General features: G+C 36.9%; 2 protein-coding genes across 7 annotated transcripts in view; both read right to left on the bottom strand.

Annotated features, from left to right (window-relative positions):
• Window positions 1-3184: 3184 nt before the first annotated feature.
• LOC107751968 (hypoxanthine-guanine phosphoribosyltransferase-like) lies at window positions 3185-10182 on the bottom strand. 2 transcript variants are annotated; one of them, XM_016567778.1, is made up of 10 exons: window positions 8119-8156; window positions 7989-8037; window positions 7110-7216; window positions 6794-6977; window positions 6468-6533; window positions 5717-5734; window positions 5538-5620; window positions 5242-5288; window positions 4275-4351; window positions 3185-4144 (listed from the first exon to the last, which is right to left on the bottom strand). In XM_016567778.1, the coding sequence occupies exons 2-10, from the start codon at window positions 7992-7994 to the stop codon at window positions 4097-4099; spliced, it is 636 nt and encodes a 211-aa protein (XP_016423264.1). In that variant the 5' UTR covers window positions 7995-8037; window positions 8119-8156; the 3' UTR covers window positions 3185-4096. The 2 variants fall into 2 exon arrangements, with proteins under 2 accessions (XP_016423264.1, XP_016423263.1); XM_016567777.1 differs by lacking the exons at window positions 7989-8037; window positions 8119-8156 and adding an exon at window positions 10012-10182.
• A 1734-nt stretch (window positions 10183-11916) lies between these two features.
• The window catches only part of LOC107751967 (PHD finger protein 6-like), a 10183-nt gene continuing 7407 nt past the window's right edge, over window positions 11917-14692 (bottom strand). For 2 of the 5 annotated variants that reach the window (XM_016567773.1, XM_016567776.1), the window contains exons 8-11: window positions 13131-13235; window positions 12803-12936; window positions 12506-12635; window positions 11917-12311 (exon numbers count right to left, since the gene is read on the bottom strand). In XM_016567773.1, coding sequence (XP_016423259.1) covers window positions 12506-12635; window positions 12803-12936; window positions 13131-13235 — 369 coding nt within the window. In that variant the 3' untranslated portion in view covers window positions 11917-12311. The remainder of the gene's footprint in view (window positions 12312-12505; window positions 12636-12802; window positions 12937-13130; window positions 13236-14692) is intronic. The other 3 variants (XR_001641320.1, XM_016567775.1, XM_016567774.1) reach the window with 3 other exon arrangements.

Raw genomic sequence — 14692 nt, 5'->3', positions numbered from 1 at the left:
AAATTTAAAAAAAAAAAGGGGGGGGGGGGGGTCTCTTCATTTAGGCTAAGCATAAGGACACGGCCATTAAGCTTTACTTATCATTTCCACATGTCTCAGACCTTAACCTCCATCTATACATGTCCAACAATATTACACATCACTGTGTGATGACACTCCACCCTAAAACCTAATTTTGCATAAAATGGCTTTGCACAGAAGACACCAGCAATGAGCAACACCAGAGTCACATGTTTCTTTACAGCTCACTGCTAGGCCTCTTGTCTGGCAGCAGACAATCTTTCTTTTCTCTTCTTCTAATGAGAGACACAAGATTTTGAGCCAGGCGACTGCAATGTCATTACACAGGTCAGGTGATGGTAACTCCGGCTAACTTTAGTAGATGAAAATCACCTCTATTAAAACAATAATAACAAAAAATACTATGTAGAAAAAGTTGTATGTTTAAAGATTCAGAAAGTTGGGAGCTTAATAAACAAGTGAGCAGAAAGAAGACAACAATGGTTGCATTAAGCTTGTATTACTAACAAAACGTGTATGGAGACAATTATGAGGTTGAATTATAAGGCTAATATGGTTTTTATTAGAATATACCCCATTCAATTCAGAAACTCTGTGTGTTGAGAACAAGTTGGCTGCTTCAAAAGGCATGACAACATCCTGAGGGGAATACAGTGTGTCTTAGTAGTAAACGTGCCACGACACTGCAGTTGCACTCCTCCACCGTTACTCTACGGGGATGTTGTACAGCTCACGCTCCCACAAAGCTTTGCAGGAGACCATACAATGAAATTTGGTGCGTTTTTTTACATTTCGGCGCCATTTTCGATTGAAACCGAGGTAAGTTTGGATTTTTTGAGGAATTATTTTTCAGGATTTTCCCCCCCTCCGTGTTCTCACGCTGTCAAGTTGTGTGTTGTTCATTAATTTCTGAAGCGTCTGACCTACCGAGAGAGACGGAGGTGTTTAACGCGCCTCTTAGCGTTGAGTCGCCTTCACTACTTTTGAGCCTTTGTTTGAAAACGGTGCCGCGCGGAGAAAAGTATCACACTTTAATGTAACTTGGTCTGCATGCTCATAATCTGAAAGATGTTTCATTTTGACGCGTCAATTAAAAGTTCGCGTTTTTATCGGTCGTTTGTATTTAACTCGCATTTCTCAATATATCTTCATAACCAACATCCTCTTTTATTATTAGTACGAAGTTGTCTATTTAGGGAACCTGCATAGTCGCAACTGAGGAAACACCCCACGGTCTGTTGATTTACACTGTATTCGAAGGAAGCCGGCAACTAACATTTAGGTTGGAAATATATATTTGTACTTTTTAATTTTTGATTCCGCACACTTGAAACGGAGGCTATTTCTGTTGTTATATAGAGTTGTAAAAATGCTGAGTAGGCAGCAGTTAACTACACCCTGTATGTGGCATCCAGCTGAATGTGCGTCTCTGGAGTTTTTCTTACCACCTCAGCATGGCCTGTACAAAATATTAAATAAACTATTTCTATTATAATCTTCACATGTTATATTATTACTTTGACTTGCCGTAAATACGCTGATGATTCAGTTTAGCAAACGTGTAAGTGTGTGTTCAGCTAGTTTTTTTTTTCAATGTAGCCAGTCAGGTTTTCTATAAATTCCTTATATTTTTATTTTATTAAAATTTTTAATGTACATATTTATTTATTTAAAGAACAAGTAAAGCCTGACCGTGACAGGTATTGAGGATAAGTCTGGTCATGTCTGCCTGGCAAGGGCTCTTATTTTTTGTTCTTCAATAGTTGCTAACCAACAACTAGGGTACAAACAACACACCAGCGTTTGAAATAATAAATTCCCATTATTTAAGTGCAAATGTATCTTTAATAATACGAAATGAACAGAAACTCTAAAATACTTTTTTATCTGGTTTATGCATTTGCAGGTTGTATTTTCATATTTATCGTTTTATATAGATCTTTTTAATTACCTAATACAAAGAATCCTGCTTTTTTAATTTATTATTATTTATTTATTTTTAGTTAGAGAACATTTGATATAAGCTTGAGGCCTATTTTACCACCCTGTTGTTCCTCTCAGACCCATCAGGGGCGCTCGTCCTCTTAATGACATGTGGAACTATCGATAACACAGAAATATTTCCATAATTATATAGACAGGTGCGTTGTGATAGCTGATATATTTTTAGAATTTAAAAAAATGACATATCTTAACACTAGTTTTATGTAATCCAAGAATTATTATTAGGTTTAACCTTTTAAAAAAATAATATGGTCATCACACTTGCAATAACAAGTTGAAGCCATACTGAGAGAAGAAGACTAAACATGTCAGTTGCTCTGTAACAACACTAGCAGCTCGTCTTGCTTTTTTGATTATGGAAATGCTGCTAGAGGAGTTGTCTGTTCCACCAGCAACATTTCAGTAACCCAGCAAGAGACCTGCAGATCTAAAGGGAATGTACTATAGCAGCACATAAATACTGGAGGTGAATGTGGTGTTATCCAGTATTGTTGTTCTGCTGTAGTAAGACCTGTCAACACTTACAGACTCCAAAGAGCCACACCAGATCCTTGGCCGAGAGCGGACCATACCCATGCATTTATGTGATGAAAACACCACCTGTCTGTACTGTAGATAAACAATACTGTCAAATAAAATCAGCAGTCAGCTAAGTGATCTTATTTCATTATGCGTACCTGGTTCTTCATGTTGTCATTTCTATTGTAAGTTCAAGACGTATGCAGAACAATAGTATGTTTATTCTTATACTATTTATTTCTAAAACATACTACGTGATAATGTGACCTGTTTAACAATGTTGGTCATGACTTTGACAAGAGAAGTAAAGTTAGGAGAACACAAAATTCTTTGAATAATTTAATCAAATTTACGATTGACAGGCGGTTGAACAATGGTGAGGTCACTTTAACATTTTTCATTCATTTTCATACCATATATATATATATATTTCATTACGCGTACCTGGTTCTTCATGTTGTTATTTCTGAAAATACTGTAAATGCAAGAACAACATTAGGTTTATTCCTATACTATTTATTCCTAAAACAAACTACCTGATAATGTGACCTATTCAACAATGTTATTAATGACTTTGAAAAGAGAAGTTAGGAGAACACTTAAAATTCTTTTAATAATTTAATAAAATTTAAGATTGACAGGTGACTGAACAATGGTGAGGTCACATGAACATTTCAGATCAGTTTTTCACTCATTCTCATAACATATATTATATGGTAGCGTACAAATTACCATACAAGGCACCATAAGATTTTTTCTCCATTTCATTTCAATCTCATTAATATAATTAGTAACCAAAACTACAGTAAGTGGACAAATAAATATCTTGACAAGAAAATTAAACAAATACAAATAACAAAAAAATAAAATCATAAAAACAGGGTGATATTTGGCTTTAAAATGTCAATAAATTTGAAATGATTGGAAAACCAGGTTGCCCTGGTGCTAAAGTACATTCACATGTAAAAGCATTTAACATGTATCACAATACTCACTGATTTTAATCAATAATAACAGTGTTCATATTATGGTTGCAAATAGTCTTTGGGGAAACATGAATGTTCTCCTCAAATTCACATATTGTATGTTCACTATTGAATAGCAAAGCAAGACAACCTAAAATCAATAATCTGTTTAATCTATCTAGTCTTAAATCATAAACACCTATTCATAAGTTCTTGCACGAAAAAAAAAAAAAAAGGTTATAATAAATCAAAGGGAATCTGGCCATTACATAAATGGTTGTTAAAAACACCCACTGTAATGAAGAGCAGCAGTCTAACCCCGAGACCTCTGTTCTCAGAGACTGAACTGCAAAGTGTTTGTGGTTACTAATGTGTGTGTGAGATGCCTGTGGAGGTATAAGCTAATGTAAATGTAAGGTGCATTGATTGACAGCACACACCTCACCAGAGACCCTGAACAAAGGACCTGCTAACCTGCGGTGAGCTGTGCAACTGAAAAAATACAAAATGGACATAAAATTATAATAATAAAAAAACATCAATTAAAAACAAATGATACACAGTTAGAGGGGGAAGTCCAGGGCTTCTCATGCTTTGTACTTCTCCTTTCCGGTTTCACTGATGACACAGATGTGCTGCAAGACAAAATGAGAGAAGCTGTTAGCAGAAATTGCAGCACAATCAAACAGATGCGTGTCTTATAATGGACAACTATTTGTATTTAAATTATAAAGGCATTCTAAATGATTAAATGTTGCTACTTACATTTAAATCCCTAAAGTACTCATTGTAGTCAAGTGCATATCCAACCACAAATTTGTCAGGAACCTCAAATCCTACGACTAGAGGATAAAGGGGGGTTAATTAAAAAGTTATTTTGAACAGGCAATTTCTTGGTCGGTGACATATTTTTGAATGAAGTCTCTTATGCTCATCAAGGCTTAAAATACAGTAAAAACGGTAATATAGTGAAATATTATTACAATTTAAAATAACAGTTTTTCTATTTGAATATATTTTTTTAAAGTAATTTTTTTATTTTCAGCAGCCATTACTCTAGTGTCACATGATCCTTCAGAAATCATTCTAATATACTGATTTGCTGCTCAAGAAATATTTCTGATTATCAAAGCTGAAAACTTTGGCTAATATTTTTGTGGCAACTATGGAAATGATCAGTTACCACGTGTTAGTCTGCTACCTTGTGGTCAACACACAGCATTGCACTGTAATGGCCTAGACCAGTGGTTCCCAATCCTGGAGAACCCCCAACACTGCACATTTTAGATGTCTCGCTCTTACTAGGCATACTAGAAACTTAAAGGCAGGTGTGTTGAGGCAAGTTGGAGCTAAACTCTGCAGGACACCGGCCCTCCAGGACCGAGTTTGGGCACCCCTGCTCCAAGACCTCAAATGTGAGTGTCAGATAAGAGAGACACCAAAAATGTGCAGTGTTGGGGGTTCTCCAGGACCAGGATTGGGAACCACTGGCCTAGACTGATCAATAGAAGGAATTTCAGTGGTCAAAATAATTGACTTGATTCCCTTAAAAAACAACAACAATGCGCTTTAGTCTTTTGAGGGTGTTTGTGCAACCTTTTGAAATCATCAGCATGCATCCATTTATAAACATGACTTGTGAGAAGTGAATTGAATTCTAACTATATCAATGCCATATACGCAGAATTTCATGCCAAAAAAGGCTGGAAAGCGTTTTCAGTAATCCACTCACAGTCTGGTCTGTAGCCAACACTCCTTGGTGTTCTTTTAACCAGCAAACTGCCAAAAAAAACAAAACATTTTTTTTAGGAATATGTGAAGTATATGGGACCGTACAACTGATAAACTCAAAAGTAGTTAGAAGTTTCTGGCATTTGTTGCACTAGTGCTCAATAATAGACAAGGGAGTTACTATACAGAGCTTAGCAACATTTACATACAGCTTACAAAAGCTGATGCAATACCTACAAAACAAACACTCTGAGACACACTGGTTACCTCCATTTTATTCAGTATATTCATCTGTACCTGGCCACTTTGACCATTTTTGGATTATATTGCTTGAGAAGTTCTAGCAGGGTCTTCATTGTCTTCCCAGTATCAATGATGTCCTAATAAACAGAGTAAAGGTTACAGAAACACATTTAACATTTGTTGGATAATACAAACTATTTTAAATATAAAAGTAAAAATACATTTACATATACCTCAACAATCAAGACGTTCTTTTGATGTCAAAAAGAATATGTCAAGAGAAAAAGAGAAACAGTTTTAACACATTTTGATATGTTTAAGAGACTGCAACAACAGTATTTGATCAGCCACTGGCTGTCATTTTTCCTCTATGCCTAAAACATGCATTTTTTTTTTTATTACTGATCATACACTTTCATTCAAAAGTTTGGGGTTGATATGAATTTGTAATCTTTTTGAAAGAAGTCTCTTATGTTCACCAAGGCTGCATTTATTTGATCAAAATACAGTAGTGACCGTTTTCTATTGTAATATATTTTAAAATGTAATTTATTCCAGTGATACAAAGCATCATTACTCCAGTCTTCAGTGTCACATGATTCTTCAGAAATCATTCTAATTTGCAGATTTGGTGCTCAAGAAACATTTCTTATTATTAAAGTCCAAAAGAACAACATTTATTTGAAATACAATCTTTTGTAATGTCTTACTGTCACTTTTGATCAATTTCATGTATCTTCGCAGAATAAAAATATTATTATAATTATAATATTTATTATTATAAAATTAATCTGACCACAGAAATTAATTTTGAGACAAAGTGTTGACAGTGATGGATTTAAATTTTTTTCTTTTTTTTAACAAACCAAGGTACATTTTTTACTGGTAATTGAAAGCATGTCACAGAAAGTTACTGAATGACATTATCATAAAGACTACTATGAAATAATGGGGATAGTTTTTAATTCACAGAAAGATGCTTACCTTTCCTGTGAGTGTGGACAGATCATCTCCGCCGATCACTTTGATGTCACCTGTAGATTGGTCATTCTGTAATATTTAAAGAAGGGGAATGCATAGATTCAGACATTTACACGAGTCAGTCCAGACATTAAAGTGTTCTAGTTACTGAAGTAACATCAACACTTAACTCTGAAACAAGTTTGTACCACAAAGTGTCAATTTTCATTTATGTTGTCAAAATAATTAAATTCACACGTTGACAATAAACAGAAAGGAGTAGACAGGCCTGACTGAATTTAACATTAAGTTAACATTCATCAAATAGGACAAATGAATAATAGGCGTACTTGGTAACTCTTGAGGCGGATGAAGTCCACTGTCATGGGAATGGAACGATCGCTGTTGCGATTAAGGGCTTTGATGTAATCTAAGAGGTCAGCAAAAAACTTGTAGCCCCCTTTGAGCACACACAGAGCCACAATATGATGCTCGCCCATGTCCTTCATGATATCTCTGGCCAGACGTTCAGTTCTGTAGGAGTCAGGAGAAACTAATCAGCCAATATGCAATGTCAACAGTCTTCAGGTTGCATGTTATTTGAAATTTGAGTGTTCATTAGGCAAGCCTTGGCTAAGAAAATAACTTGTTTGATGTGGCTCGTACCGGTCCATGATGAGTCCATGTGGAATATACACCCGCTCCAGGTCAGCCGCATAATGTTTTGGTATACAGAAGAGGTCCAGGTCATAACCTTGCTCCTCATCACTGATCTAAAATGCACAAATGACATCATATCATAGATGATAGGGCAAAGAACAGGGAGCAGACTGTTTGACAGATAACATTTTATCTAGTCGACAGAAGGACAAACCTGAAATAGGGCAGTAGGGGAAAGCTTATGTCCTATTGCCTAATCAGCTCTCAAATGCACTGGTGAGTTGTGACAGCATTTGTCTCTAACATCTGCAGTTATGTTCTCGACAGAGACGTCCTTACCAAAGTGACTTTAAAAAAAAAGTGCACATATAATCTAACTGAGAGTTTCTTAAGCATATGCCCTAGAAACGACTTAGACTAAACGTAATAGTAAGAATACAGTTACAAACGCATTGCCAATACTGTTACAGTGCGGAGTGTGAAAGACAAGCTGTACAAATAAACAAGGATGGTCGGGGTGAAGATCAGTTTCACACCATTTCATGAGTGTAAATGTTGAGGTAAGTGAAGAGTCTTCCCTAGTGAAAAAGAAGTGTGCTTAATTGTATTGAGTGTGCACGTGTTGTGCACTTGTAGTGTACAAATCTGTATTTGCAGATAATATAACAGTGAAAAAAAGACACTCAAAGGGATACACCCTCATGTCATTCACAAAAGAAATAGATATTGATACATGATAAGACATGGAATTTAAAGTGTAGTATGCAATGGCTGCAAGCCAAAATTTAGTTTCTAATATTGCTGCCGGAGCATACATTAAGTCTGTGTGCTGTCAGATCTAGTGAGCCATATTTCACACCAACGAAATTCCTGCTGTAGACTCACATGCATGTCACGTCTTTCCTCAGCTGTATCAGGATATTGAGCCAATGTTCTGCATTAAGAATGCAAATAAATTGGTGATTATTATTTTAGCTCTTCAGGTAACAGAATTCCCAGAGTGTATATACCTAACTCTTTGGTGTGTCCCTGGATACTGTAGACTGAAGTCAACAGTGTGATTGAACATGCCTAAAAAAGGATTCAGAATCACCACGAAAAAAAAAAACATGAACATGGTCCACTTGTGCACTATATTACATGCCTTCTGAAGTCATGCAATAGAGATTATATGAGGAACAGACCTAAACTTAAATTGGTATCTATTGAAGATCCTGAAATCCACCCTAGCTCGCCTTGCCGTTCATTATAGTATGTGAGAAAAGCACACATACTATAAACAGTTTGTTGGAATTGTATATTTTCAATAAATCATTGCTCCAGTTTACAAAACTGATCAGGGCCGTTTCCCAAAAGCATTAAGCCTACTGGTAGAGAGCACTAGTGCCAATAGTTTCCACGATATTAGGCTTCAAGGGATAGTTCACCCAAAAATGGAAATTCTGTCATCATTTACTCATCCTCAAGTTGTTCCAAATCTGTGAGTTGCTTATTGTATGAGTATTTTTAAAGAATGTTGGTAACCAAACAGTTGTTGGTCCTCAATGACTTCCACAGTATGGAAAAAAAACCACTATGGAAGTCAACTGAAGAAGCTCATACAAGTTTGGAACAAGTGGAGGGTGAGTAAATGATGACAGAATTTTTATTTTTGGTTGAACAATATCTTTACAACTCTTTAGGAAATGCAGTCCAGAATGATTCATTCAAAAAGCAGACTGGTTTGGTTCTCATGTTCAACTCAGGCACTCAATGATCTGTTTGCACCAACAGCAAACTGCAAGTACATATTTTCAGCGAATACTGACTTAAGCTATGATGTGTTCAGTGTTCCTCAAGTTGCTATTGTTTGGTTTATTATGAGTATTTGAAAGTTTTAGGTCAGGGGTAGGCAAGTTCGGTCCTAGAGAGCCGCAGTCCTGCAGAGTTCAGCTCCAACCCTAATCAAACACACCTGAACAAGCTAATCAATGTCTTCAGGATTACTAAGGCTATAGGCAGGTGAGTTTTTTTTCAGGGTTGGAGCTGAACTCTGCGGGACTGCGGCTCTCTAGGACCGAACTTGCCTACCCCTGGTTTTAGGTGATTCTGCAGCCTTCTGAGGCTTGATATCTTCACTCACTACTCATTGTCACATGGGAAATGCTGATCAGGACATGCTTAAAAACTGTGTATTTGGTGTTTTGCAGAAGAAAGGAAAGCTATACTGAATTGTAACGACACGTGGGTGAGAGGTCAGAACTGACCGACAGAACTAAAATTATACTATGAACTGTCCCTTTAAGAGTGTATAGGGCACCTTTTGATTAATTAATAAATCCAATCACGTATTACAAAGCGCGGGATGGGTCGGTCTAAAATCATACCCTCAAGATAATATCTTAATTTAGGGCGGAGGACGATGGTTGATTCCCCTGAGTCTCCTTGAAAAAGCTGTGAATCATTCTCATTAGCTCACTACGGCACCCTTTCCACAAAGCCCGTTACATTTATCATCACTTTATAACAAACTAAAACGAATTGCACTTTTCGACCCGAACGCGCTACTCGTCCATTCATCCGTTTTCACCCACTGATCAGGGAATCTGATAAATCATACAACCGAGCACGTGCAGCGCTTCTTTCTCATTTTTATCGAAATCGTGCAGAAGTGAATGGGCTGCATGTGCCATGCGTGAAACGCGTGCTTTCCCTCCAGGCCCCTAGACTTCATAGACATATTTATGAATCACTAAATACATTTATGTATGCAAACAGGACAATTTATTAGAATAAAAGGGCAGTAACAAAAAAAAAAAGTTTTATACTAAAACACACTTCCTAATTATTTGTGTACAGTGACTAATCAATGGTCACGCGCCGGCCGGTGTAAATGACTTAAGGCATGAGTGTGTACAGTAACTCCTACCACGACACAGGAGCTGGCAGACGCCATGTCCGTCCCGACTGAGCTGCTGCAAACGCCCTTGATTCTGATGAGAAATGCCGGGGGAAGTTGTAGTCCTTCCTGTTCTCAATTTCACCTTTAAAGGACTGAGCGAGCACAATTCTGTAATCTTCCTCACATCACAAATGTGGGTGTTTTAGCATTTGAGGAGGACTACAGCCTGTCGACCAATCAGCGTGGAGCACAAGGACTACACTCTAATTTAAAGTGACAGACCCACCAAATTACTCTACAGTCTGTGAGTCAGAACAGCCGGCATTGTAGTCTACTCTACCAGGATCAGGAAACAGTCCTCCATAAAATGCGCTGGACACATCTGAATATTTGGGTTAAACTGTTCTGGAACACTGATTTGTAGTCGTGTCCTTTTGGAAGGCCAAACAAAGTAGTTTCGCGTTCACAACGAAACACAGCGTCACACACGGCAGGCTAGAGTGAGCGGCGGCCAGTGGGCCTGAGAACGGCGCGGCCGGTGGGCTTGCGGCAACCACATGTGACGACCCCGGGCTGGACTCCGCTTCGTCCACGGTGAAAGCCGATCCGGCGATCCACAGCGCGAAGTTGATGTATTTCCTCAGCAACCAGCACGGATCAGCTCCAGGCATGACGAAGCAGATATCGTCCTCTTTTAAAAGGCCAAAAAATCTTCCCACATCGTGACGTAAACATGTGGGGGCGTGTTAGAACGAGCCATTTTAGGTAGGTGTGGTTGGCTCTTAACTTTTATAAAAAAATATCTCTTTGGATTTGAGACTTTAGTCTTTGCAAATTTACAGATCTTCTTTATGCACCAAGAGCTTGTAACACTTCAAAGAGAAAGGAAAAATTGAAATCGCATCATATGACCCCTTTAATGTTTTACAACCTAAATGGTAAAGAAAAGTCAGTAACACTTTTTTTTTTTAGTGTCCTTGTCACACATTACATGAACTTACTATAGTAATAACAGTAGATTATGCATATTCACATGTGATGTGACTAACGATAAACTAAACCCTATAGTAAGTACATGTTGTTAATTAATATTATTCAGTATCTAAATGTTAAATTACAGTGTAACAAGGACACCTTTAATTGAAATGTAACCAAAAAGTCGATCCATAGGTTCATTAATGGCAGGTTCTTCATTCAAATGACAAATTACTCAATAAACTGTGTCTCATTTAGGATGCTGCGTCCTCCTGAGGTCAAATTTTATTACGGTTACTTTTCTTAAATAAGATATCCTTGTTGACGCATGCAACCTACAAATGCGACCTCTGGGAGGACACAGCCTCCGAAATGAGACGCAGCTTGTACGTTTCCTTCCTGAGCAGTAACAGTGGAAATGTAAAGGCTTGGGAAAAAAAACTATATATATATATATATATATATATATATATATATATATATATATATGCATGCATCAAGTTGTTGACTTTTACACACACACAAAAAAAAAACCTGCCACAACTGCACAGCTGACAACTGCATCCAGACACAAAATTCTGACTCATAATAAAATCTAGAATATAATATTTTGTATTAAGCTTTTTTTCCTCAGTGTCTTCAAGTATGTTTGAAAGCTTCTGCCTTTCAGAAGGACTCTTATTTTGAATTATTGCCACCAAATGTACAACTGAAAACAAAGCACACAATGCCTTTGTGGAACATGTGCATATACAGAAAAAAAGAAAGACCACCATGTGAGACGGAGTAAAGAAAAGTGCATGCTAGCCAATATTCTTTAATCCTAACCTGTACTATAAAGAAAACCACAGATATCCAATAGTACTCATGAGTATAATACAGTAATAAAATATAATACATGTTGCAAGAGAGAAAAAAAAGAGATAAAGACAGTTTCATGAAGGCGGCGGCTTATTAAACGGCATAGTTTGGAGGAGATGCACTATAAACAGTCGGAGGGCAGTCTTTTTAGAGTGGGTCCAGTCAAAGAGCGGTGCCAAAGAGGAAACTGGAGGTGCAAGCACAAACAGATGACACTGTTCCAGCCGTCCAATCATTTGGTTTGAGTATTAATATACCATATGTTTAAATAAAACCTATCCAGCTATGTTATGGTTTACACTGCAGTAACATATTGATAGCATTTGATAATGAACTTACATTCTCATTCACAATGTCCATGAAATACTGTCAAAGAGAGGAAAACTGAAATTGTCAGATATTGTGAACTGGCCCCTAGTTTCTAATTGAGGATTATACAAAAATATTTATTTTATCCGCATCATATAATGTCTTCCATCTTTGTGCAGCATCTGAAAAAAGATAGTACTTTAATCTTCCTCATGTCCACCGATCAAAATATCACATTTGCCTGGTCCTGAATAATTATCAAATTCTGTCATGACAGACTGAACAAATCATCCAAATGAATCACTGTATCATGTACAATGACTAGTACTGACATGAATTTCCCTTCCAAGGACACATACTGTATGCAGAATCTCACCTAGTTGCCATTGAGCTGCGGTGGAGGTTCTGCTCTGTTGTCAATAGCAGCTTTCTCTTTACTGCGACTCTCTCTTTCCTCATCTTCCTCATCCCTTTCCTCATTTCCACTGTGATTCTTACAATAAAGCCTGGTGAGAACAACAGAATGTTCATACTGTAAAGCTAAAGTGATAGCTGTCCTGATGGTTTCAATATGTATATAGAATGTGAAAACATTTGGAAAAAAAAGCTAATTCTGGCCAAAATGATCTTGCCAGACTTATCATATTTGTATAAATAAGGAAAACAAACATACTTGTAAATGCCTCTAGCCATATTCTCTATGTATTTGGCCTTGTCTTGCAGGCCACAGTGATAATGGTAAGTCTTTACGCAGGCTTTTATCTCACATCCAATAGTGGCTCCAAGCTGCGCGCACAGAGTGCATTTCTGAAATTAACAAAAATGACCAAAAATACATTAGGTGACTGTATGAATTAATATACCCAAATCATTCTGAAAACAAAGAATAATATATATAAAAAATGTTGGTGTAAACCAAAGTTTAGAAATTCTATATTAAATTAAACTAATACAGAATTCTATTCATTATATTTATTTAAATTAAAATTAGAAAAATTCACCATTCTTTTTCCTCTCTTGATTTCCTGGATAACCGTTTTAATGTCAAAATTCCCAAATTCGGCACGTGATGTGGTGGTTAGCTGGACGGTCCCCGAAGAAAAAAGCTGTGACAAAACAGAACATAATAGAAGTTAACAGAACAGGCGGAATCAAAAGTTTTTAAACCTTGAATAAATATGAAAAGAACACAGAAAAAGTTGTACTTTTACAATACTAGATATCTTGAATATTTGAGATAATATTTATTTACAAATACTAAGGTTATAAATAAATATAATCAATATGGTTTATCAAAACAGTAAGAGAATTCAATAGATCACCCATGGTACTTTGCTGAAAATCTACTCACCCTCAGGTCATCCTTATGTAGATGAGTCTGTTTCTTTATCAGAACAGATTTGGAGAAATCTAGTAGTACATCACTTGCTCACCAATGGATCCTCTGCAGCGAATGGGTGCCGTCAGAATAACACCGTGTCTACAGAACTGTTGAACGTTGTCACTTTGTTTAGAATTGTTTTTGCTTGATCTGTGTATGTTTCTCTCCTGATTCAGACGAGAGGACTTTTTCCCACTAGAGAAAGCAATATTATGGATAGAGGTAGGGATGCACCGAAATGAAAATTCTTGGCCAAAGCCGAAGAAAATGAAACACTGGGCCGAAGGCCGAATACCGAACACGGTTTTTCGCATTTCCCCCCCCATGTAGGCCTATTTTGCCATTTTTTTTCACAATGCATAAATTAAATAGCCAATTTGGGAAGATGTTTGTCGCACGTATTACATTGTCACATGCCTTTAAAAAAAAAAAAAAAATCACAAAAATGTTACTGAGCAACTAACGTGTAACAGTTTCAGCACAGATTTTCCTCACGCTTTGGACTTTGAATCCTGGCGCCGCGAGCTCGTGCAGCGCTGTCAGAATACATGCAATTCATGCAATTTACTAATCGTTCGAGGCCATTTTGCGATTTCAATCATCATACAGTAGCCTAACCACCAGCATTAGCCACCTCTTCTTCTCATCGGAGACATGTGATGCAGCACTAAACAGTCTCTCGCTGTCAGTGCTTCGTGCTTGTAATGATTTCTGTGTCTTTCTCTGATAGTTTTAAATACTTTCACACTGCCGACATGTTTGCTGCATTAGTGCGTGCCTCTATTTGATCGCGTTAGTCATTGTTCGGCAGTGTTGGGCAGTAACTAGTTACTAGTAACGTAGTTACTGTAATACTATTACTTTTTGCAGTAACTAGTAGTGTAACTAATTACTAATATGATTTCAGTAATAATATTAGTTACCATCCATAAAACAGCTTAGTTACTTTTGATGCCTCAACCCCGCTGATTTAAAATCCAACAATCAAATAATTCCTAGATTTATTTACATAATTTTCAGGATTTGCACATGCATGTGATGTCCCCAGTGCAGCAGGCAAGCTTGGAATTCGGAAAAGCTTACATTCAGCAGATAGAAATATTGCATTATATTGATTTTGTCAAGTAAATGATCTGAACACTGTTGTGTAAGTTGTGGCTTTACTTTACTCTGGCATTACAT

This window comes from Sinocyclocheilus rhinocerous, unplaced genomic scaffold (genome assembly GCF_001515625.1).
Source record: "Sinocyclocheilus rhinocerous isolate Xijiao unplaced genomic scaffold, SAMN03320098_v1.1 scaffold662, whole genome shotgun sequence".
NCBI lineage: Eukaryota > Metazoa > Chordata > Actinopteri > Cypriniformes > Cyprinidae > Sinocyclocheilus > Sinocyclocheilus rhinocerous.
This window is presented reverse-complemented; position numbering and strand designations above follow the sequence as displayed.

What these genes read in the sequence shown, in the direction of transcription:
- LOC107751968 (XM_016567777.1), bottom strand. Translation starts at nt 10,038, where the DNA reads ATGGCGTCTGCCAGCTCCTGTGTCGTG. An exon ending in CATGGACTCATCATGGACCG is followed by an intron (nt 6,978 to 7,109) that starts GTACGAGCCACA and finishes TGACTCCTACAG; the next exon opens with AACTGAACGTCTGGCCAGAG. An exon ending in TGTTGGCTACAGACCAGACT is followed by an intron (nt 4,352 to 5,241) that starts GTGAGTGGATTA and finishes TTTATCCTCTAG; the next exon opens with TCGTAGGATTTGAGGTTCCT.